At 40.8% G+C, this 24,894-nt stretch overlaps 1 protein-coding gene across 6 annotated transcripts in view; it reads left to right on the forward strand.

The window, feature by feature from the left end:
* The first annotated feature begins 811 nt into the window (after nucleotides 1-811).
* Nucleotides 812-24,894, forward strand: part of tlcd3bb (TLC domain containing 3Bb) — a 39,791-nt gene continuing 15,708 nt past the window's right edge. The window contains exons 1-3 of one of the 6 annotated variants that reach the window (XM_035745180.2): nucleotides 812-1,199; nucleotides 14,535-15,340; nucleotides 24,604-24,795. In XM_035745180.2, the coding sequence (XP_035601073.1) occupies nucleotides 24,671-24,795 (125 nt within the window). In that variant the 5' untranslated portion in view covers nucleotides 812-1,199; nucleotides 14,535-15,340; nucleotides 24,604-24,670. The other 5 variants (XM_035745197.2, XM_035745166.2, XM_035745200.2 and 2 more) reach the window with 5 other exon arrangements.

Genomic DNA, 24,894 nt, shown 5'->3' on the forward strand with positions numbered 1-24,894 from the left:
GAACCGTTCGGCAGCCCTAAGTCTAAATATTCTTGTTACATTGCACAACTTTCAATGTATGTCATAATTACGTAAAATTCTGGCAAATTAGTTCGCAATGAGCCAGGCAGCCCAAACTGTTGCATATACCTTGACTCTGCGTGCAATGAACGCAAGAGAAATTACACAATTTCACCTGGTTAATATTGCCTGCTAAACTGGATCAGTAGTTATAACTAGTGATTATGATTGATTGTTTTTGTAAGATAAGTTTAATGCTAGCTAGCAATTTACCTTGGCTTCTACTACATTCGCGTAACAGGCAGGCTACTCGTGTAGTGCAATGGTTAGAGCATTGGACTAGTTAACTGTGCGGTTGCAAGATTGGAACCCCTGAGCTGACAAGGTGAAAATCTGTCGTTCTGCCCCTGAACAAGGCAGTTAACCCACAGTTCCTAGGCAGTCATTGAAAATAAGAATGTGTTCTTAACTGACTTGCCTAGTTAAATAAAAGGTATACAATTGAAAAAGAATAATTTTTAATTGGAAATCGGCAACCAAAAATACAGATTTCTGATTGTTATGAAAACTTGAAATCGGCCCTAATTAATCGGCCATTCCGATTAATCAGTCGACCTCTATTCATAACTGTCCACGATTGGTAGTCCCATAGGGCAGCGCACAATTGGCCCAGCGTTGCTAGGGTTTGGCCGGGGTAGGCCGTCATTGAAAATGAGAATTTGTTCTTAACTAACTTGCCTCGTTAAATAAAGAAAAATTAAATATAAAAACATTTTGTATGCGTCAACAAGGCCAATCTGCCCCTGAGCACTGTTGCTGCCAGACCACATTTATCTAGACTTGGCTATCTGTAAATCTAGGAGAGGCGGTTTTGTGTTATCCTAAAGCAATGTGCTAGTAGTCAACATCTGGAGTCAATTAGACTTTTTTTTTTACAGTTGCAAACCGTCATGTTGTCCAGCTGAGGTGCTAGAGCGTCACCGGGCACAATCATTGGCTGGTCTAAATATTTTGGAAGGGGTAACTATCGGAATTTTGGAAGCCCTTGCACAGCACTTTTATTGTAAAATATATTTGGGGTCAAATACTAACAGTTTGAACATGTGGATCATCCAAGCGGGCACCCCCGGGACTTCGCTAATCGCTTTTTCCAGGACACGAGTTTCGACAGGCCGCTGACCCGACTGCAAAATATCTATGTAAATCTACCTAACTTCGTTCCATTCATTTCGATTTAACAAGCTAGCATGTTTGTGTTAGCTTAGTGGCTAGCTAGCTACCGCTACTGGGCCTTTTTGGCTAGGCCAGAACAGGAGTGAACTAACGTGAGCGGTCTAATGGTACTATAAGAATGAACGTTATCTACCTACCCATGTCATGCTAGCTAACTACTTGTCTTGGTTTTCAAACGTTCGTGGTGTTTTGGCTTAACTAGCTAGTAATGTTGCTAACTGGTCAATGTTAGCTAGCTGCTAAATATTAGCTTTCTAGCTAGCTATTTTTTTGTACTATTGCGATTCAATTTGTAGCCTTGGTTTAATACGTGTTCTATACAGAATGTGTATATTGTCGTTGAAATAACGTTAACTTTGCATACGTTATCTAGCCGGCTGTAAGACGTTAGCTCACTGCCTGATTTTGTCATTTGTGATTGAACGTTGCTGCCAAAAATTGTCACTTAAAAAAAAATCAATGACTGTTCATTAGCTAGGTAGCTGTAACTAACGTTAGCCTGTGTGGACAAGTCCACTGATGCTACAGCAAGCTGGTCATGTTTTAGAAGTATTACATTTCTTTGTAAGCTCAAACTTGTGCAATAACCAAAATATTACTAGTTATCTAAATAAATGGTCAGCTAGCATACAATTAGTCTTATATGCATTTATTTCGATATGGAAAGATAGCGCATTGCGTATTTACAATGCACCGAGTCTCGTCTTTAGCCAACCAGCTAGCTAGCTAGCATGGTCTCAGCGATTCGTATGATTTGCGACGATGTAAAGTTGGTTTTCTATTCACACATTCGGAAATTCATCAGACATTCATCAAAAGCCATTTAAAATTAATAACTAATTCATTGATTGTCACAGAAACATAAAACTAGATATGGTTTATTCTATAAATGTCTAGCATACTTTTACAACTTTTGTTTTGAGTAAAAATTCCAGTTTGATTTGATGGAATGCGTGTGGTCAAAAGTTCTAACGAGTCTGTTATACCCTTTTAGAAGGGGGCTGGCATAAAATTCTGCATCTTCAGTCATATTAAATTAGATTACAGGAAAAAACGGGGGATGAAGGGGTCAGGCCTGACAAACAAAGAAGACAGGTGGATGGATCAAGAGGACCAAGATGGACTTTCCACAGTGGAGATAAGGAAAACTAAGAGTGAACCATAACACACTTTCAAAAGTTTGGGCTCACTTAGAAATGTCCTTGTTTTTGAAAGAAAAGCATTTTTTTTGTCCATTAAAATAACATAAAATTGTTTGGAAATACAGTGTAGACATTGTTAATGTTGTAAATGACTATTGTAGCTGGAAACGGCTGACTTTTAATGGTATGTCTACGTAGGTGTACAGAGGCCCATTTTTCGGCAACCATCACTCCTGTGTTCCAATGGCACGTTGTGGTAGCTAATCCAAGTTTATTGTTTTAAAAGTCTAATTGATCATTAGAAAACCTGTTTACAATTATGTTAACACAGCTGAAAACTGTTGTTCTGATAAAAGAAGCAATAAAACCGGCCTTCTTTAGACTAGTTGAATATCTTGAGCATCAGCATTTGTGGGTTTGATTACAGGCTCAAGGTGGCCAGAAACAAAACTTTCTACTGAAACTCGTCAGTCTATTCTTGTTCTGAGAAATTAAATTGCCAAGAAACTGAAGATCTCGTACAACGCTGTGTACTACATCATTCACAGACCAGCGCAAACTGTCTCTAACCAGAATAGGAGGAGTGGGAGGTCCCGGTGCAAGAGGACAAGTACATTAGAGTGTCTAGTTTGAGAAACAAATGCCTCGCAAGTCCTCAACTGGCAGCTTCATTAAATAGTACCCGCAAAACACCAGTCTCAACGTCAACAGTGAAGAGACGACCTTCCTCCACTCCTTCTATTCTGGTTAGAGCCACAGAGCTGTTCTGTGAAGGATGTAGTACACAGCGTTGTACGAGGTCTTCAGTTTCTTCACAATTTCTCACGTGGAATAGTCATCATTTCTCAGAACAAGAATAGACTGACGAGTTTCTGAAGAAAGTTCTTTGTTTCTGGCCACCTTGAGCCTGTAATCAAACCCACAAATGCTGATGCTCAAGATATTCAACTAGTCTAAAGAAGGCCGGTTTTATTGCTTCTTTTATCAGAACAACAGTTTTCAGCTGTGCTTAAATAATTACAAAAGGGCTTTCTAAACTTGGATTAGCTACCACAACGTGCCATTGGAACACAGGAGTGATGGTTGCTGATAATGGGCCTCTGTACGCCTATGTGGATATTCCATAAAAAACTTCAGTTTCCAGCTACAGTAGTCATTTACAACATTAACAATGTCTACACTGTATTTTTGATACATTTTAATGGATCAAAAAAATGCTTTTCTTTTAAAAACAAGGATGTTTCTAAGTGACCTCAAACTTTAGAATTGTGTGTGTGTGTGTGTGTGTGTGTGTGTGTGTGTGTGTGTGTAATATATATACATTAGCATGGTATTGCAAGATACCAAAGGGTGGATAACAAAAAAAGCACTAATTTAAGAAGTGGACAGTACATGCTTTGTTTTTGGGCTAAACGTATACATTATGACTGCTTCTGAACTGTATGTGAACCCCTCTGTAATCTACAGGCCCTAACCATTTAAAAATGAGGACTTCAACCAGTCTGTCCCTATGCTATTTGCTCTCTTTCTCAAACTGCTAGCACAAAGCCTACGTGAAAATTATTTTTCACAAAAGATCATGAAAAAAATATCAACTGACCCAAATCACCTCTACATAATTCAGCAGGGAGGTGTGCAACTACCACACATTATACCAGTGGAGAAACTACATCACCTACATTCAGTTGAAGTCGGAGGTTTACATACACCAAAAAAAACAGCAATATGTTCAGCAAGGGTTATGGACTATCTCTTGAAAGTGTTGGAATAGCTCATATTGATTGTACCAGTCAAGGATCAAGTGGCAATGTTAGTTAATTTAAATGTATTTGGTTAAGGTACCAAATACATTTAAACTCAGTTTTTCACAATTCCTGACATTTAATCCCATTTAAAGCCTCCTTGCTTGCACATGCTTTTTCAGTTGTGCCCACACATTTTCTATGGGATTGAGGTCAGGGCTTTGTGATGGCCACTCCAATACCTTGACTTTGTTGTCCTTAAGCCATTTTGCCACAACTTGGTAAGTATGATTGGGGTCATTGTCTATTTGGAAGATCCATTTGCGACCAAGTTTTAACTTCCTGATTAATGTCTTGGCATGTTGCTTCAATATATCCACATCATTTTCCTCCCCCATGAAGCCATCTATATTGTGAAGTGCACCAGTCCCTCCTGCAGCAAAGCACCCCCACAACATGATGCTGCCACCCCTGTGCTTCACGTTTGGGATGGTGTTCTTCGGCTTGCAAGCCTCCCCCTTTTTCCTACAACCATAACGATGGTCATTATGGGCAAACGGTTCTATTTTTGTTTCATCAGACTAGAAGACATTTCTCCAAAAAGTCAGATCTTTGTCCCCATGTGCAGTTGCAAACCGTAGTCTGGCTTTTTTTATGGTGGTTTTTGGAGCAGTGGCTTCTTCCTTGCTGAGCGGCCTTTCAGGTTATGTCGATTATAGGACTGGTTTTACTGTGGATATCGATACATTTTGTACCTGTTTCCTCCAGCATCTTCACAAGGTCCTTCGCTGCTGTTCTGGGATTGTTTTGCACTTTTCGCACCAAAGTACGTTCATCTCTAGGAGACAGAACACGTCTCTTTCCTGAGCGGTATGATGGCTGCATGGTCCCATGGTGTTTATACTTGCGTACTATTGTTTGTACAGATGAACGTGATACCTTCAGGCGTTTGGAAATTGCGCCCAAGGATGATCCAGACTTGTGGAGGTTTACAATTTATTTTCTGAGGTCTTGGCTGATTTCTTTTGATTTACCCATGGTGTCAAGCAAAGAGGCATTGAGTTTGAAGGTAGGCCTGGAAATACATCCACAGGTACACCTCCAATTGACTCAAATTATGTCAGTTAGCCTATCAGAAGCTTCTATAGCCATGACAACACTTCTGGGAATTTTCCACGCTGTTTAAAGGCACAGTCAACTTTGTGTATGTAAACGTCTGACCCACTGGAATTGTGATAGTGAAATAATTTGTCTGTAAACAATTGTTGGAAAAATGACTTGTGTCATGCTCAAAGTAGATGTCGTAACCGACTTGCCAGAACTATAGTTTCTTAACAAGAAATTTGTGTAGTGGTTGAAAAACGAGTTTTAATGACTCCAACCTAAGTGTATGTAAACTTCCGATGTCAACTGTAGGTATTACCATATCCCTTTCAATTCACATTCCTTGCAGAAAGAACTATTTGCAAACCTTTTTAAAATGTCCAGAAAAACGGTGGTCTTCAAAGGGTATTTATACTTTAAAATACATATTTTATGTGGATGAAAGAATTCTGCCAGCGTTTTAATGTCCTAGTTTCATATTTTATTTCTTTACCTCCAACTCTATATATCCAAGTGAGCTTATGAGGACCTTGGGGGATCAGATTTACCATTCTACTCATTGATCATCGTATAACAGACACTGCTCAAAAGGAGATGTTTGTGATATCTACACTCAGTTGCCACTTTATTAGGTTCACCACCCTATTCACAAAAATAAATTGCTCCTACATACACCAAGTCCCATGGTCTTGGCTTGCTAGACACTGAAGCATGCAGAGAAGTATTCAGGTATTTTTTTTACTGTTTGTTTGAACCTTAGAATGTGTAAAATGACAACACCGTCTGTGATGGTCTTTTGTAACTCAAAAGTTCCAAAACTTGTACTGACTGTAATAAACTCCAACTGGACTTAAAAAATTTAAGTCTATCTCCTTTTCCTAGTTTCATCAACAGTTTTGAATTCCCGCTGTTCCAGATGCAAAGGGGGTTGTACCTAATAAAGTGACCACTATCTATAGACCTTCCAGAATGTGTTCTGGGAATTCCCGGGGTATTAAACATTTGGCTGTAAGTGTTGAACAGTTTAATTTATTACCTCAGGAGATGGTACCATTTGCTTGTATGGGGATGACAAAGAAGGACTTCAACAAAGCCAAAATAGAAAATTATTGGAAGGGTTCTCTTTGCTGTTAAATTAGATACTTATATGTAAATGACTGTTGTGCCTTGAAACTACTTTAGAATGTGGAACTGTTGCACAAAAAATTGCAAACATTGATTTCAAATCAAATGTTATTTGTCACATGCACTGAATACAACAGTGAAATGTTTACTTATAAGCCCTTAACCAACGATGCAGTTTTAAGAAAATACCTAAAAAATCTAAATTAAGAAAAAAGTAAGAGATAAGAAGAACATAATTAAAGAGCAGCAGGTTGCAAATAGTCTGGGTAGCCATTTGATTAGCTGTCCATGAGTCTTATGGCTTGGGGGTAGAAGCTGTTTAGAAGCCTCTTGGACCTAGACTTGGAGCTCCTGTACTGCTTGCCGTGCGGTAGCAGAAAGAAGTCTATGACTAGGGTGGCTGGAGTCTTTGACAATTTTTAGGGCTTTCCTCTGACACCACCTGGTATATTGGTCCTGGATTGCAGGAAGCTTGTCCCCTGTGATGTACTGGGCCATACGCACTACCCTCTGTAGTGCCTTGCGGTCGGAGGCTGAGCAGTTGCCATACCAGGCATTGACGCAACCTGTCAGGATGCTCTTGATGGTGCAGCTGTAAAATATTTTGAGGATCTGAGGACCCATACCAAATCTTTTCAGTCTCTTGAGGGGGAATAGATTTTGTCATGCCCTCTTTATGACTGTCTTGGTGTGCTTGGACCATGTTAGTTTGTTTATGTGGATGCCACGGAACGTCAAGCTCTCAACCTGCTCCACTACAGCTCCGTTGATGAGAATGGGGTCGTGCTCCTCCTCCTTTTTCCTGTAGTCCACAATCATCTTCTTTAACACCTGGGGGTGGCTCATCAGGAAGTCTAGGATCCAGTTGCCGAGGGAGCTGTTTAGTAACAGGGTCCGTAGCTTAGTGATGAGCTTCGAGGGCACTATGGTGTTGAACGTTGAGCTGTAGTCAATGAATAGCATTCTCACATAGGTGTTCCTTTTGTCCAGGTGGGAAAGGGCAGTGTGGAGTGCTGGTGTGGTATGCAAATTGGAGTGGGTCTAGGGTAGTGGTCGACCGACTATGATTTTTCAACGCCGATACCGAATATTGGTGTACCAAAAAAAGCCGATACCGATTAATCGGCCGACTTTACTTTATTACAAATACTTTACAAAAAAAATATTTTTTTTTAATGACAATTATAACAATACTGAATGAACACTTATTTTAACTTAATATAATACATAAATAAAAATCAGCCTCAAATAAATAATTAAACATGTTCAATTTGGTTTAAATAATGCAAACACGAAGTGATGGAGAAGAAGGTAAAAGTGCAATATGTGCCATGTAAAAAAGCTAACGTTTAAGTTCCTTGCTCAGAACATGAGAACATATGAAAGTTGGTGGTTCCTTTTAACATGAGACTTCAATATTCCAAGGTAAGAGGTTTTAGGTTGTAGTTAATATAGTATTTATAGGACTATTTCTCTCTCTACCTTTTGTATTTCATATACCTTTGACTATTGGATGTTCTTATAGGTACTTTAGTATTGCCGGTGTAGCTTCTGTCCCTCTTCTTGCCCCTACCTGGGCTCGAACCAGGAACACATCGACAACAGCCACCCTCGAAGCATCGTTACCCATGCAGAGCAAGGGGAACAACTACTTCAGGTCTCAGAGCGAGTGACGATTGAAACGCTATTAGCGCGCACCCCGCTAACTAGCTAGCCATTTCACATCGGTTACACCAGCCTAATCTCGGGAGTTGATAGGCTTGAAGTCATAAACAGCGCAATGCTTGAAGCACAGGGGCAAAACGCACGAAAGTGCTGTTTGAATGAATGATTACGAGCCTGCTGCTGCCTACCACCGATCAGTTAGACTGCTCTATCAAATATAACATAACACACAGAAATACGAGCCTTTGGTCATTAATTTGGTCGAATCTGGAAACTATCATTTCGAAAACAAAACATTTATTCTTTCAGTGAGATACGGAACCGTTCGGTATTTTATCTAACGGGTGGCATCCCTACGTCTAAATATTCCTGTTACATTGTACAACCTTCAATGTTATGTCATAATTACGTAAAATTCAGGCAAATCAGGCGGCCCAAACTGTTGCATATACCCTGACTCTCCGTGCAATGAATGCAAGAGAAGTGACACAATTTCACCTGGTTAATATTGCCTGCTGACCTGGATTTCTTTTAGCTAAATATGCCGGTTTAAAAATATATACTTGTAAAAAATATATACTATATACTGTGTATTGATTTTAAGAAAGGCATTGGTATTTATGGTTAGGTACAGTTGTGCAATGATTTTTTCGCAAATGAGATTTTGTTAAGTCATCCCCCTGTGTTGCATCGATCGTAAGATACGTTTAATACTAGCTAGCAACTTACCTTTGCTTCTTTGCCTACCACCGCTCAGTGGATGAAAGGTGGTGGTAGGCAGCCTGCAATGAAAGGTGGTTAGAGCGTTGGACTAGTTAACTGTAAGGTTGCAAGATTGAATCCCAGAGCTGGCAAGGTAAAAATCTGTCGTTCTGCCCCTGAACAAGGCAGTTAACCCACTGTTTCTAGGCTGTCATTGAAAATAAGAATGTGTTCTTAACTGACTTGCCGAGTTAAATAAAGGTGTAAAAAAATAAATAATAATAATAAAATCGTCCAAAATTGGCCATTCCGATTAATCGGTCAACCTCTAGTCAACCTCGATTAATCGGCCAACCTCTAGTCTAGGGTTTCTGGGATAATGGTGTTTGTGAGCCATGACCAGCCTTTCAAAGCATTTCATGACCACAGATGTGAGTGCTATGGGTCGGTAGTCATTTAGGCAGGTTACCATCGTGATCTTGGGCACAGGGACTATGGTGGTCTGCTTGAAACATGTTGATATTACAGACTCAGACATGGAGAGGTTGAAAATGTCAGTGAAGACACTTGCCAGTTGGTCAGTGCATGCTCAGAGTACACGTCCTGGTAATCCGTCTGGCCCAGCGGCCTTGTGAATGTTGACCTGTTTTAATGATCTTATTCACATCGGTTGAGGAGAGCGTGATCACACAGTCATCCAGAACAGTTGATGCTCTCATGCATGTTTCAGTGTTACTTGCCTCAAAGCGAGCATAGAAGTTAATTAGCTCGTCTGATAGGCTTGTGTCACCGGGCAGCTCTTGTGTCTTTCCCTTTGTAGTCTGTAATAGTTTGCAAAAGCCCTGTAACATCCGGAACTAGTGTTGTACGATTCGATCTTAGTCCTGTATTGGCGCTTTGCCTGTTTGATGGTTCGTCAGAGGGCATAGTGGGATTTATTATAAGCTTCCGGGTTAGAGTCCCAATCCTTGAAAGAGGCAGCTCCTCCCTTAAGCTCACTGCGAATGTTGCCAGTAATCCATGGCTTCCGGTTGGGGTATGTACGTACAGTCACTGTGGGGACGACGTCCTCGATGCACTTATTGATGAAGCCAGTGACCGATGTGGTGTACTCCTCAATGCCATTGGAAGAATCTCGTAACATATTCCAGTCTGTGCTAGCAAAACAAATGGTTTGAATGACCCCCAGGTTAGTCAAGGTCAATCACAATTGAATGTGGAGCAGAGCAGTACCAGGCAGTTCATATTCTACACAGGGAAGGAGGAGAGGGAAATTCTGGAGGAGCCATCTCAAAGTGAGCAGGGGGTACCAGCGCTGGTGGTGCCTGGAGAGGCCAGACTCAACCATCCAGTGGAGACACTATCCACTACCAAACCTGCAGTAGAGGATATGAGGTGAACAGGAGAGCAGCAAAGTTGGGATCTGAGATCAATGAGTATGGAGAAGGTGACCTGAACTTTGAGCAGAACGACACTGAGCTTGTTGATTTCCTACTTCAGAATTCTGACGAAGTGGAGTCAGAGGTTGTTGAATGTTCTGACCCGATTTGGCATACAATTTAGGATTGTAAACATTGTACTACTTCATATAGAACAAATTGCACTTGAAATTAACATTTCTTTAAAGTTATTGCAAATAAATGCAAAGTTTCCCCTTTTCTGCTACAATCACATAATTATTAAATGCAATATTTGAGATTTTATGTATTTCTATCAAATTAAGACCGGCATTTCTACTCAAAGCAAACGTTGTAAAAGTATACTAGACATAAAATAAATCATACTTAGTTTGATGATTGTCAGTCAGTGAAAACGTTATTCATTTATATGGCTTTAAATGGCATTTTATAGATATTATGTTTTTCTATCAAGTCAACTGGAATTTTTACTCAAACCAGGTTGTAAAGGTATGCTTGACATTTATAGAATAAATCATACCTAGTTTGATTTTTCTGTCATAATCAGTGAAAACGTTACTGATTTATATAGCTTTAAATGGCATTTCATGTATTTCTATCAAATCAGAACTGGAATATTTACTCAAAGCAAGGGTTGTAAAAGTATACTAGACATTTATAGAATAAATCATACCTAGTTTGATGTTTCTGTGACAAACGGTGAATTAGTTATTGATTTTTACATTTGCAAATGGCTTTTGGCGAATGTCTGTTGAATGTCCAAATGTGTGAATATAAAACCAACTTTTACCTCGGTCCTTATGTTGTGGACCTCTGTTTTCCAGAGAAAATAAATAATGGATCCGGTGGACTAATAATGTACAATTTCTTGCTCCATATCTGCGCTTTTGAGATGTTGACGACGAGTTTGACCGAGAAAGGTGCAATTGCGGCCCCCAATTCGGGGCATAACTGCATCTGCAGGAACCCCTCTTTATACTTCTATTGGTCCATTTTCAAGTTAGGACTGGCTGGGGAGCTTGGCTCCAGTACGGTATGTGGCACTAGTGCACAATAGCGTTGGATGCCAGCTGCTGATAAACCCCACAGAAGAAGGGACGGGGCGACAATGAGAGCTAGCTTGCCGTGCTCCGGTAGACCATGTCCTTCACCCCGCCTGTCGGGCACTGTTTTCCCTCTGTTCTGTTAACAACGGCGAGAGCAGGACAGCTAGTCCTAATGAGGAATGGTACACAGCAGGCGGGAGATACATTGTGATTTAGCTAACTAGCAAGCATACGGTGTCGCTAACTACTACACAGTGTCAGCCTCACGCCTGCTGCGCAAGCGGGTGGCGGGGACGACCAGTCAACAGTGTCCTTCGGCATTGCCTGTCAGGCACGGTTTTCTCCAGTACGCGGGAGGCGGGGGTGACACTGTGTGCTAGCACAAGGTGTCACTAACTAGTTAGTTAGCTAGCACATGATAGCGGGGGCAACCGGTACTAGACAGTGTCCTTCGCCCCTGCCTGTCGGGCATTGTTTTCCCGCAGTTCTGTTAATGACGGTGAGGGTAGGTGGGAGCGAAGGACAGTGTCTACTAGGGCTGTAACAGTACATGTATTTGTCCTGAACCATTCGGTACGGGACCTCTGTTTGTTCCTGTGGTGGAAATTCTAATCAATAATGAGAAGAGACCAGGTCAATCACCAATCAGGATATTACTTTTATTCAAAACGTATTAATAAGGAATGCATAGAGCAATTGCTTCTATAATGATGAGGCTGGTTGGCTCAACACTTCCAAGTGTTGTGGCGAGTAGCTCTGACATACAAAGAATACAAATATATTTTATAAAAAAGATATGTCCTTTTATTCTTTATGACAAACAACAGATGTATGGAATGAGTCACAAGGTGAAACTTGTGACTCATACACCAACACTTTGTTCTTCACCAGCTCGGTGGATTCCAGTGAATGATGATAATTTTAAGGTCAAGGAAAGTGCAAAAAGGAGCGGGGACATAGGACACCCTTGACTAGTCCCTCTGGAGAGGGGGAAGTATTTTGAATGTTGAGAGTTGGTGTGTACGCTAGCCATAGGAGCAGAATAGAGCAGACGCATTCATGAGATGAAATTGGACCTAAATCTTCCCAAAATCTTACATAAAAAATCCTACTCCATCTGGTCGAAAGCCTTCTATGCATCAAGAGAAACAACAATTTCGGGGTCTGGAGAGAGAAGGAGAGAGTATAATGTTAAAAACCTGTTTGATCATCAGATATGACATCCTGAAGGCAGGGCTCCAACCGGCATGATAGAACCTTAACTAATAGTTTAACATCAGCATTCAAAAGTGAAATGGGCCGATATCCACCACATTCTGCTAGATCTTTATCTTTCTTGAGTATATGTGAGATGGAGGCTTGAGTTTGCATCAGAGGGGAGAGAGCCTTGTGAAAACGAGTCGGTGAACATATCTAATAGTAATGGGACTAGTTTATGAGTTTTTAAAAATAAAAATCGACTTTAGAACCTTTTATCTAATTTTTATTTAAAATAGGCAAGTCAGTTAAGAACAAATTGTTATTTTCAATGACGGCCTAGGAACAGTGGGTTAACGACCTTGTTCAGGGGCAGAACGACAGATTTTTACCTTGTCAGCTCAGGGATTTGATCTTGCAACCGTTTGGTTGCTAGGCCAGAACTTTATTCATGTTCATATCAATGGATGGAATATCCAAGATATCTAAAAAGTTGTCCATAGCCGTATTATCTGATGGGGGTTCGGATTTGTTGAGGTTAGAAAAATGACACAAGTTGAAGTAATGTTAGAGGGATCACTTGTAATATTACGGGAAGAGTCATATACCTATGAGATGAGATGCTGACTGGCGTTTTAAGTTGGTGTGCCAAAAGGCGGCTGGCCTTGTCACCATATTCGTAGTACGTCCCCTTTGTTCATTGCAACAGAAACTCTGCTTTATCAGTGGAAAGCAGATTAAGTTGAGTTTGAAGTTTCAGCCTCTGTGTATAATTCAGGGGATGGAGAAGGTGAATATTGGCGGTCCACCAGTTCTTGACGTTTCAGTTTTCTTTGTTTGAAATTATGAGCATTGTAAGAAATTCTTTCCCTATAATACCGTTTTGAAAGTCTCCCAAATAAGAGAGGGGGAGGTGTTGTCATTTTTATTTGTTTGAATGAATACATCTATGTTGATTTAAATAAAGTCATAATTTTTGTTGGACAATAGGGCTGTGTTAAATCTCCAATTCAACAGTTTTTGCGTTCGGAGTAAGAGCTAATTCTAGAATTTGGGGGAATGGTCCAAAATTACTAGAACAGAATATTCTGTAATTTTAACTGAGGGGAGAAGGACTCTAACTATAAAAAAAGTAGTCTATTCGCGAGTAGGCTTGATGAACATGAGAAAAGTAGAATTCAATCGGTGGCATTTCACTGGCCATAATATGAATGTAGTCCACTGGGTGTTGCCACAGGTCTGAGTTATGAGAAACATTTGAAATTAACTAGTAGACTATGAAAAAGGGTCAGCAACAACACCAATTAACAACACCAATTAAGGCCAACGTAAACCACAGTAGTATAGAATGTCCATTAAAAAAATCACAAAAAAGGGTATACCCCAATGAAATATATATATATATATATACACACACATGCATACGTACAAATATTGGTAGACAGGATGGGTGTCTAACCAGCGAGTAACATTAGTATCCGAAATGACGTAAAGGCTGCCAAACTGCAATGCAGGCTATAGATTGCCATAAGTGGAGCAGCAAGTTCAAGCCTTAGTAAAAAGAAAGAAATAATATAATATAATAATAATATATGCCATTTAGCAGACACTTTTATCCAAAGCGACTTACAGTCATGTGTGCATACATTCTACGTATGGGTGATCCCGGGAATCGAACCCACTACCCTGGCGTTACAAGCGCCATGCTCTACCAACTGTGCTACAGAAGGACCACGGCGGAGGACAGGGAGGACATCAAAATGATGCGCTTTTAACAGCGATTGTCTTTGATTTAAGAAACTAAACAAGATCAAATGAAAGTTTACAAAGAGCAGAGACAGCATAGTATGTCAAACATACCTACTGCACCATCAAGCTTTAGCATAGAATTGTTTCACGAGAAACAGATCAATAGATGGCCATAGATGAATGTAGCCTAGTGTCACTAGAACTAACGTTACTCACATAATACAGGCAGGTGAGAAATCATCCCAATCCAGGCATTCAATATATGCACTGTCGGTAGAAGAACTCAGCTTCTTCATGAGTTTCGGAAAAAATTGACTTTGTCGTTAAAGGTGACACGGAGACGGGCAGGATAAGTCAGCCCAAAGCTGATTCCTGTCTTGTATCGTTGAATGTGACCCGTTTCTTCACCAGGCTAGAACTGAAATCCTAGTAGAACTTGATCTTGTGGCCGTGGAAAGTGATGTCGCCATGTTCCCTTGCCCACTTAAGGACGAGGTCCTTTGTATTGATGGATCCGCAACCTGACACGCCCCCCTCAGGGAGAGAGACAGCTGCATGTGAGCTTTCACATTTTTCAACATGTTTTTTACAAAAGGATAGATTTGGAGTAGATAAACTTTCTGCGGGTACATATGCAGGATGCTACCCTCCACAGCATGGCCTTCGCTTCAGATCAAAACCTACAACCTAATTTTGACCAAAATTAACTGGAGAGATTACTGCTTTCAAGGTTTTCTTTTTCCAAGCTATATGGAGGGTACTCTAGCAAACAAACAGCAGAGATCTGAGGACACCATCCAACCTGGCACTGAGTGGGTAGTGTTTGGTCTGATGCTATTTTGAAAACCAAGAAGAAAAATGTAAAATAAAGTACATTACAATGATATCTTTTATTTATGGGGACTGAAGTTAAGGCTCCCAGGCTTGCAAGGACAGACCAGATACAAATTCAATTAGCACTAAGGTGTGAGATTAAAGGTGTCGAGGCCTTTGGGCCCAACAAGTGGCCGGAGTCTTTGAAGCATCCTCTGAAGCCCGCTCCTGCTGTCCAAAGAGCATTCACTGGCATTTTCTACAAGAAATCTGCCTCCAGAAGTAAAAGTTTTTTCCCAAGTGGGTGTGACAACTACTACCGTTGCCTGCTGCACTGCTGATTGGATTCCACCTGGCGATCTGTTCACCGTCTGCCCTGGTCTGTGTCCCCCTGTCTGGTACAGGTACCCCCACCACACTCACCCCTCTCTCCCGAGCTTTCGCTCTCCTCCAGCACTCACACACTTTCTTGTGTATTTTGCTATTTGCCTCATGACTCCTGCATACTTTGTTGACTACAAACTTTCTTTACCCAACCGTGGGACAGACTGTTTGTTCCCACACTCGGGACTCTGACTCTATTGGTTACACAGACTTTTGGCCTCCCATCCTATTCTAACCACCTCTCGCCGGCTTTGTATTCATGTTATCTGCTGAAATTGCTGTACAATATGATCTTGTTGTCATCTGATGCACATTCAATGTCATAAATCAGCACTGCAGAGCTCTCCCTGTCCTCCGCCGTGCCCTGATTTTGTATTACTGTTGATTATATCTGGAAATTTGCATGTACACCTTGGCCCATCTACTGTTGCTACCCCCTATTCTGACTTGTGCGCTGATATCTGTTTCATTGACTTCTGCTCTTGTAAAAGCCTGGGTTTTCTGCACGTTAAAACTAGAAGCTTATTACCTAAAATGTATTAATTGAAAGTGTGGGTTCACAGCTCCAATCCAGATGTGTTGGTCATTACTGAGACGTGGTTAAGAAAGAGTGTTTTGAATATTGATGTTAACCTTTCTGGTTTTAACCTTTTTTGGCAAGACAGATCTTCCAAAGGTGGGGGCATGGCAATCTTTAACAAGGATCACTTTCAGTGCTCGGTTGTCTCCACCAAGTCTGTCCCCAAACAATTTGATTTCCTGGTTTTAAGCATTAAACTTTGAAATAGCTGTTTGTTGACTGTTGCTGGGTGCTATCGTCCTCAATCAGTACCGGCCTGTACCCTACCTGCCCTAAGCTCTCTCCTGGCCCTTTACACTAAGTCTGAATTTGTCCTGCTTGGTGACCGAAACTGGGACATGCTTAAACCGCCTGACCAACTATTAAAGCAACGGGACTCCCTAAATCTTTCTCAGATTATTACAAATCCCACAAGGTATGACTCCAAACACCCAGAAAAGGATACTCTCTTCGATGTTATCCTCACAAATAATCCTGATAGGTATCAAGTCTGGTGTTTTCTGTAATGGCCTTACTGATCTGTTTTACAGCCTGTGTTCGTAATGGCTGCTCAGTGAAACAACCTGTCATAGACGCTTGCTAAAAAACCTTTAATAAGCAAGCCTTCCTTCATGACCTGGCCTCAGCTTGGATCTTCTTTTTTGATATTTTCAGTGGTATTGTTAACAAACACACCCCCATAAAGAAAATGAGAATTAAAAACAGGTTCAGCCCCTGGTTCAACCGTGATTTTGCAGAGTTACTCAACCTCAAGAGTTGCATTTGACGAAAGGCTCCGCACACGCATACCCAGGCTGACTGGCAATCGTTCAGGCAAATGAGAAATAAGGCTATCCGGAAGGCCAAAGTTAGTTACTTAAAGGAGCAGTTCTCTCTCTGTGGGTCTAACCCCAAGAAGTTCTAGAAAATGGATTAAAGACCTAGAGAATAAACCCTCCTCACAGCTGCCCATGTCCCTTAAAGTTGATGATGTGGTTGTTACTGACAAGAAACACATGGCTGTGCTCTTTAATCACCACTTCATTAATTCAGGATTCCTATTTGACTCAGCCATGCATCCTTGCCCGTCCAACATTTCCTCATCTCCTACCCCTTCTAATGGGACTATCCCAGATGGTTCTCCCTCTTTTTCCCCTGCCCACTACAAAGTTTCTCCCTGCAGGCAGTCAGTGAGTCTGAGGTGGTAAAGGAGCTCCTTAAACTTGACCCCCAAAAAACATCTGGGTCAGATGGTTTAGACCCTTTCTTCCTTAGGCTTGGCGATGATAGGGGCAACAACCTTGTCTCCAACCTTTTTAACCTCTCTCTCCTTTCTGGGGAGGTTCCCATTGCTTGGAAGGCAGCCATCCTTTATTTAAGGGGGAGATCAAGCTGATCCTAACTGTTAGGTCTATTTCTATTTTTCCCGTTTATCAAAAGTGTTGGAAAAACTTCTCAATAATCATCTGACTGGCTTTATTGATGTCGATAGTATTCTCTCGGCTATGCAATCTGGTTTCCACTGAGGTTATGGATTTGTCACTGTAACCTTAAAGGTCCCCAATGATGTCACCATTGCTCTTGATGTTAACCTCTCTGGGATATGTGGGACGCTAGCGTCCCACCTGGCCAAAAGCCAGTGACAATGCAGAGCGCCAAATTCAAATAAATTACTATAAAAATCTAACTTTCATGAAATCACACATGCAAATTAAAGCTACACTTGTTGTGAATCAAGCCAACATGTCAGATTTCATAAAGGCTTTTCGGCAAAAGCAAACGATGCTATTTTCCATAGTACCATAGTAAACAAAGAGAGAGAAGCATATTTCAACCCTGCAGGCGCGACACAGAACGCAGAAATAAAAATATAATTCATGCCTTACCTTTGACGAGCATCTTTTGTTGGCACTCCAATATGTCCCATAAACATCACAAATAGTCATTTTGTTAGATTCATTCCGTCGATATATATCCAAAATGTCCACTTGTCCATTTGATCCAGAAAAACACCAGTTCCAACTTGCGCAATGTGACTACAAAATACCTCAAAAGTTACCTGTAAACTTTGCCAAAACATTTCAAACTACTTTTGTAATACAACTTTAGGTATTTTTTAACGTAAATAATCGATCAAATTGAAGACGGGATGATCTGTGTTCAATACAGGAGGTAAACAAACTGTAGCTAGCTTTCTGTTCATGCACCTCTTTTGTGATGTCTTTTTTCCTATATTTATATTGTATTTATTTTTAATTTTTAATCCCAGTCCCCCGTCCCCGCAGGAGGCCTTTTGGTAGGCTGTCATTTTAATAAGAATTTGTTCTTCAACTGACTTTTTTGTTAAATAAAGGTTCAATTTAAAAAAAATGATGGGAAGCAGTTGGCTGCATGGGCGAGGTTTAGGTGTAATGCTGCGTTGGGCTCTATTGAGTTAAGGAAGATTGTGAAAAGCCTCATTGCCCAAAACCTTGGCCATGAAGTGGGTTGGAGATCCTGTCTCAGAATCCTCTGGCAGTCCAATCATGCAGATATTTTGGCATTTTGATCGTGATATCAAATCTTCCGCTACAACGACTTGTTGGCAGCGGCCACCTCTTCAAGCCTTGTTTCCAGCATAGTGAGTTGGTCGCTGTGGCCCGACACCCCGGCCTCAACTTCGGCCAGTGTGGTAGTGTGAGATGCCACAGAACCCTGGATGGTTTCCACGGTTGCCTGAATTGGAGCCAGAACAACCACCAGTGACTTATTCTGCAATTTGGTGAGTTCTGATGCTAAACTTTCATGTGATCTCCAGTGATGGTAGCCATTTTAGCTGAAGTTGATTTAGTGGAGTGTGAATTTTTTGGTCGATTTTCCAACTTTTTGCTCATGCCAACTTAGGTACACTCTTACTGGGTAATACAAATAACTTTTGTGGGCATTAGAAGTATGAATTTAGGTGACATTTCAGAGGAGAGATCTCGTGTGACTTCTTTGTACATCGCTCAACCGGATGCCCCAAAATTAAAATCTTAACTGGCGGATTTCAAACTAATTTTGTGAGGCGCGGCTGGTAACTCTGTAGAACTTGAGGTAAACCAGAATTGGAGGATTCTCCATCATTATTTAAATCTCCAGTTTGGTAACATTTTGGCTTCAGTCGAATTACAACTACAATGGACAAAGAGTTGTGGATAAAACGTTTGTAGTATGTTCTCCACTGCTAAACGAGAATAGCCTATGCAGAGTGGCGCGTGTAGATTGTTGTTTTTCAGACAATCACAAATAATCAAAGCACCACTATAGAGCCTCCTTGTGTGACAAAGCAAGTTAGGAGGTTATAGAATTAAAAGGATGGAATTAAAGTTAAATGAGATGTACAGTGCTTTCGGAAAGTATTCAGAGCCCTTGACATTTTCAACATTTTGTTACGTTGCAGGTTGCACGTTACTTTGCAGCCTTATTCTAAAATGTATTAAATTGTTTTCCCCCCTCATCAATCGACACACAATACCTCATAAAAACTATAAGTATTCAGACCCTTGACTCAGTACTTTGTTGAAGCACCTTTGGCAGCGAATACAGTCTCGAGTCTTTGATATGACGCTACAAGCTTGGCACGCCTGTATTTGGGGAGTTTCTCCCATTCTTCTCTGCAGATCCTCTCAATCTCTTGTCAGATTGGATGGGGAGCGTTGCTGCACATCTATTTTCAGGTCTCTCCATCAGAGATGTTTGATTGGGTTCAAGCTAGGCTCTGGCTGGTCTACTCAAGGACATTCAGAGACTTGTCCCAAAGCCACTCCTGCGTTGTCTTTTTTGTGTGCTTAGGATATTTGTCCTGATTGGAGGTGAATCTTCCCCCCAGTCTGAGGTCTTGAGCGCTCTGGAGCAGGTTTCCATCAAGGATCTCTCTTTGCTCTGTTCATTTTTACCTTTCCAGTCCTAGTCCCAGTCCCTGCCTCTGAAAAACATCCCCACAGCATGATGCTGCCACCACTATGCTTCACCGTAGGAATGGTACCAGGTTTCCTCAGGCCAAAGAGTTCAATCTTGGTTTCATCAGACCAGAATCTTTTTTCTCATGGTCTGAGAGTCTTTAGGTGCATTTTGGCAAACTCCAAGTGGGCTGTACTGTGCCTTTTTATTGAGGAGTGGCTTCCGTCTGGCCACTCTACCATAAAGGCCTGATTTGGTCAAGTGCTGCAGAGATGGTTGTCCTTCTGGAAGGTTCTCCCATCTCCACAGAGGAACTCTGGAGCTCTGTCAGAGTGACCATCAGGTTCTTGATCACCTTCCTGACCAAGGCCTTTCTCCCCCATTGCTCAGTTCCTAGAGCTGGCCACCTGGTAAAAGAGTCTTGATGGTTCCGAAATGTTTCCATTTAAGAATGGAGGCCACTGTGTTCTTGTGTACCTTTAATGCTGCAGACATTTTTTGGTGCCCTTCCCCAGATCTATGCCTCGACACATGCCTGTCCTGGATCTCTATGGATAATTCCTTTTGACCTCATTGCTTGATTTTTGTTCTGACATGCACTGTCAAATGTGGGACCTTTATATAGACAGGTGCGTGCGTTTCCAAATCATGTTCAACCAATTGAATTTACCACAGGTGGACTCCAATAAAGTTGTAGAAACATTTCAAGGATGATCAATGGAAACAGGATGCACCTGAGCTCAATTTCAAGTCTCATAGCAAAGGGTCTGAATACTTATGTTAATAGTCCTCAATTGGCAGCTTCATTGAATAGTACCCGCAATTCACCAGACTCAACGTAAACAGTGAAGAGGCGACTCCTTGATGCTGGCCTTGTAGGAAATTCCCCAAAATCCAGCAAACTGTTCCTGTATAGCTTTTCCTGGGACTCCAAGAGCTAAGATGTGTTTTTTAAGGAGGGAAGCCAGAGCAGCGTGGTGCTTAAGTTAGAAGCTTATTATGCATAACCCATTATTCATTAGCTAAATATAAGGCCAATTGAATGTATTACCTGGAAGAGGAAGGTTAGGACATCTATACAGTGGGGCAAAAAAGTATTTAGTCAGCCACCAATTGTGCAAGTTCTCCCACTTAGAAAGATCAGAGAGGCCTGTAATTTCCATCATAGGTACACTTCAACTATGACAGCCAAAATGAGAAAGAAAATCCAGAAAATCACATTGTAGGATTTTTTATGAATTTATTTGCAAATTATGGTGGATTTTTGTTGTTGTTACTCTTTCAAATGACTGCTTGACTGCTCGATCCACACAGCAGACATTGTGGGCTGGGTTAGGAATGCTGTGTTGCACGTGTAGCGCAAAATTTTACTTGCCGTCATTACATAATGTACCTAGGTTATCTAGGTATGTGCGGTAGCTTTGACATCGGTTTTTAACATCAGCGTTAAACTAGACTTCTGGCCGATACCGATGTTGCCATTTTTTTAGCTAATATCGTCCGATTCCGATATGTTCACCGATATATCGTGCATACCTATTTAAAACCAGGTAATGTAGATGGCCCTTTTCTACCGATGAGATGCAGAAACGCTCATATTTGTGTTTATTGAGGAAATTCCTGATTTTTATGACAGATTTACATGTCAATAACATATTAATGATATACATTTACAGTGAAAGAGCAGCCTCTGCAAGTAGTTGCAAAGTTGCTAATTAGTTAAAATGCTTAAGTTGTCCCTGACATGTTTCGAAAACGCAAACTCAAATCAAATCAAATTTTATTTGTCACATACACATGGTTAGCAGATGTTAGTGCGAGTGTAGCGAAATGCTTGTGCTTCTAGTTCCGACAATGCAGTAATAACCAACAAGTAATCTAGCTAACAATTCCAAAACTACTACCTTATAGACACAAGTGTAAGGGGATAAAGAATATGTACATAAAGATACATGAATGAGTGATGGTACAGAGCGGCATAGGCAAGAAGATACAGTAGATGGTATTGAGTGCAGTATATACATATGAGATGAGTATGTAAACAAAGTGGCATAGTTTGTGGCTAGTGATACATGTATTACATAAGGATGCAGTAGATGATATAGAGTACAGTATATACGTATACATATGAGATGAATAATGTAGTGTATGTAAACATTATATTAGGTAGCATTGTTTAAAGTGGCTAGTGATATATTTTACATCATTTCCCATCAATTCCCATTATTAAAGTGGCTGGAGTTGAGTCAGTGTGTTGGCAGCAGCCACTCAATGTTAGTGGTGGCTGTTTAACAGTCTGATGGCCTTGAGATAGAAGCTGTTTTTCAGTCTCTCGGTCCCAGCTTTGATGCACCAAACTTTGGGTTGTTAGACGTTACCGTTAGGCCTATCCGCCTACCCATCCTCCCCAACTACCCAACCTCCTTTCGTTTATCTCTTAAGTAACCAACCATTCGGTGACCGTATTACTGCCACACCGGCGGTCACGAGTCATGAAGGCAGTCAAATTCCACATGACTGTTTAGTCACTCTAATTAGGCTTCTACAAGCTCTGATGCTGCTGATGGTCATTTAGTAGCCTACCAAACTTGCTAACTGCCTGGTACTCAGCACTCTATTGTCCCTCTAATCACTCTGACATTTCTATAGGCTATGCAATTGCGTGAGAACAGAGTGATGGCCACTAATAAAAATACGAGGATCCCATCAGCTTTGTATAGGCTAGGCCTACTATTTTTATTTCTCAACTTTCCTAATATTAAGCACATTGCTTATATTTACAACAGGAGTATAGCCTACCTGGCTTGCATAAAAATAAACCACGAGGAAAAGCGTCCTCCATTTGCTATTTAAGTGCACATGTATTTTTTTACGCTGCCCCTGTTTCGATACAGATGCGTGATAATGGTCCATTCTAAATCAGAACAAATGTCACACATATATTATTTCGTATATGTAAAGATGAGATTAAGTCAAGAATAGTATGATGGGTGACTATTAGCCTATCACTTGTGAATGATATATTATCACTTGTGAATGATGCCCAGCATAAGAAACCATGTCTTTTTTTGCAACTTTTTTGAATGATAGTCGCACACTTCATGTAGCCTAGCTCATAGTTTTAATAAGGTTTGTAATCACAAATAAAGTGGCCAAATAACTTGTTAAAATTAAACACATTTGGGGAAGATCCTTTTCAGCATAAAAATGGGACCTTTTATAATAAAAGCATTACATGCATAATCACATTTGCGGTCACTTTTGATAATGGTGTATTCCTGCGAATGGAACATTTGTGCTTATAGCCTACTACCATGTGCATATTGCTGCGCTTATAATGTGAAGAAATATTGTAATAGTTTATCAACATTTTAAAGTAAACATTCTGATCTGTTCCGTCAGCAACATTGCATACAACTGTTTTTTAGATGCTGGTGGTTATATTTATTTGGGATCTATCGCATCCCACAACTGTCCCAGACTATGTTTGGAATATTTATTACTCCCACAGATTACAATTAGGTCGACCTTTGTACTATGGGGGATAGTAGATTGACATAGGCTAGTGAATTTGCTGTTCGTTAGGCCTGCTCATCTTCTTGGCTGACAACGTAAATATAGACAGTTCTTCCAATATCTTCAATATGCACCTCGGGAATTGGATAAGGACGTGTGCAGTTGATTCCCTGATGTGTCCGTCTTCACTTGTAGCCTGTGAGAAAGACCCGATCGCGTGAATGAGTGCCATCTGATTGTGCAGGGAGAAGGGCACAACGCAGCACTCCGGGCCACAAAAGGCACAGATTTATTTTGGTTGCATTACTGCCACAAAGAGGATGCTGCCGTGAAATTCGAGGCATTATAAAAGGCTTGTCAAATTGTGAATGAGAGACTATTGGAGTGTGTACAGACTGCGCAAAAAAACTAAGCAGAACTCATGCCTTTCAAGTGACTTTAAAAAAATCATCAGTCGCATCATGCAACCTTACAATGTATTAAAAATCAAAACATATAGCCCAACATTTGTATCACAACTAAAGTTAATAACTCTAAATTAAGCATATAGGAGTATCTATTTCTTTGTTAACCACTCAACACAGAATAGCCGCATGTGCGCACTCCCTCATCGTTTGAAGAAAATATTTATATTTTATTCAGCTTTGTTCAATTGTATTCTTCATACTATAAAATAATGGCACGGAATTATAAACATATCTTGTCTGCTAAATTAATTAGCGTAGCCCACAGCCATGTGGCTTAGCCACATCAGGTCCTAACATAAGGACAACTCAGAGTATGCTATCCTTTTCTTCTGAAGTAGACATTTTCTTCATATCATGCATCTTTAGACCTGTCTAAAATAATGGATTTATTGTGAAGGTATAGGCTATATTACATGGATTTATTAGACTTTTTCAAATGGCTTGTAGGCCAGGAGATGCTAAATTTGTTTTCGGCCACAGCCCTAGTAGTGTTGAGGTTCATAATGACCTTAGATGGCCACCCTGTCATGTTAGCACAATGGGCTTCCTCATCTATGAAAATCACTCACCAGCCACCACACCAAGCCCTCAGCATCACCACAATCATCCACAAGCACTAACCCTCTCTGCACCTTTGTAAATTTAACAAATGCCCTCTTCTCCACTCTGTGCTGGTGCTATTTTTGTCCCAATGCCACTTTCCCACTTAATATGCTGTGTCCCTTTGGCGACACATGATAAAAGAAAGGAAACAACTTTTATTAGTGCATTAGTTGCCTGCTTGTTTTGAAATTGTTTATCTCTGTGCTTCCAATTTCAGAGGGAAGAAAGATCTCAAAGACCAGACTACCTGCTGAACTTTGCCAACAAGACAAACACGTTGGACCATGTTGACCATCCTGGCTGCCGGGTCTGTCTTCTTCCCAGGCCTGTTCGTGCTCTCCAAGCAATGCCTCAAGCACATCCCTGCACTGAGGTGGAGCGAAGGGGATGCGGTCATAGTGTCAGCCAGGTGAGAGATGTGGGGATCATATACAGTACCGGTTAAAAGTTTAGACACACCTACTCATTCAAGGGTTTTTCTTTATTTTTACTATTTTCTACATTGTAA

The sequence above is a fragment of the Oncorhynchus keta genome, chromosome 3 (assembly GCF_023373465.1).
Source record: "Oncorhynchus keta strain PuntledgeMale-10-30-2019 chromosome 3, Oket_V2, whole genome shotgun sequence".
Lineage (NCBI taxonomy): Eukaryota > Metazoa > Chordata > Actinopteri > Salmoniformes > Salmonidae > Oncorhynchus > Oncorhynchus keta.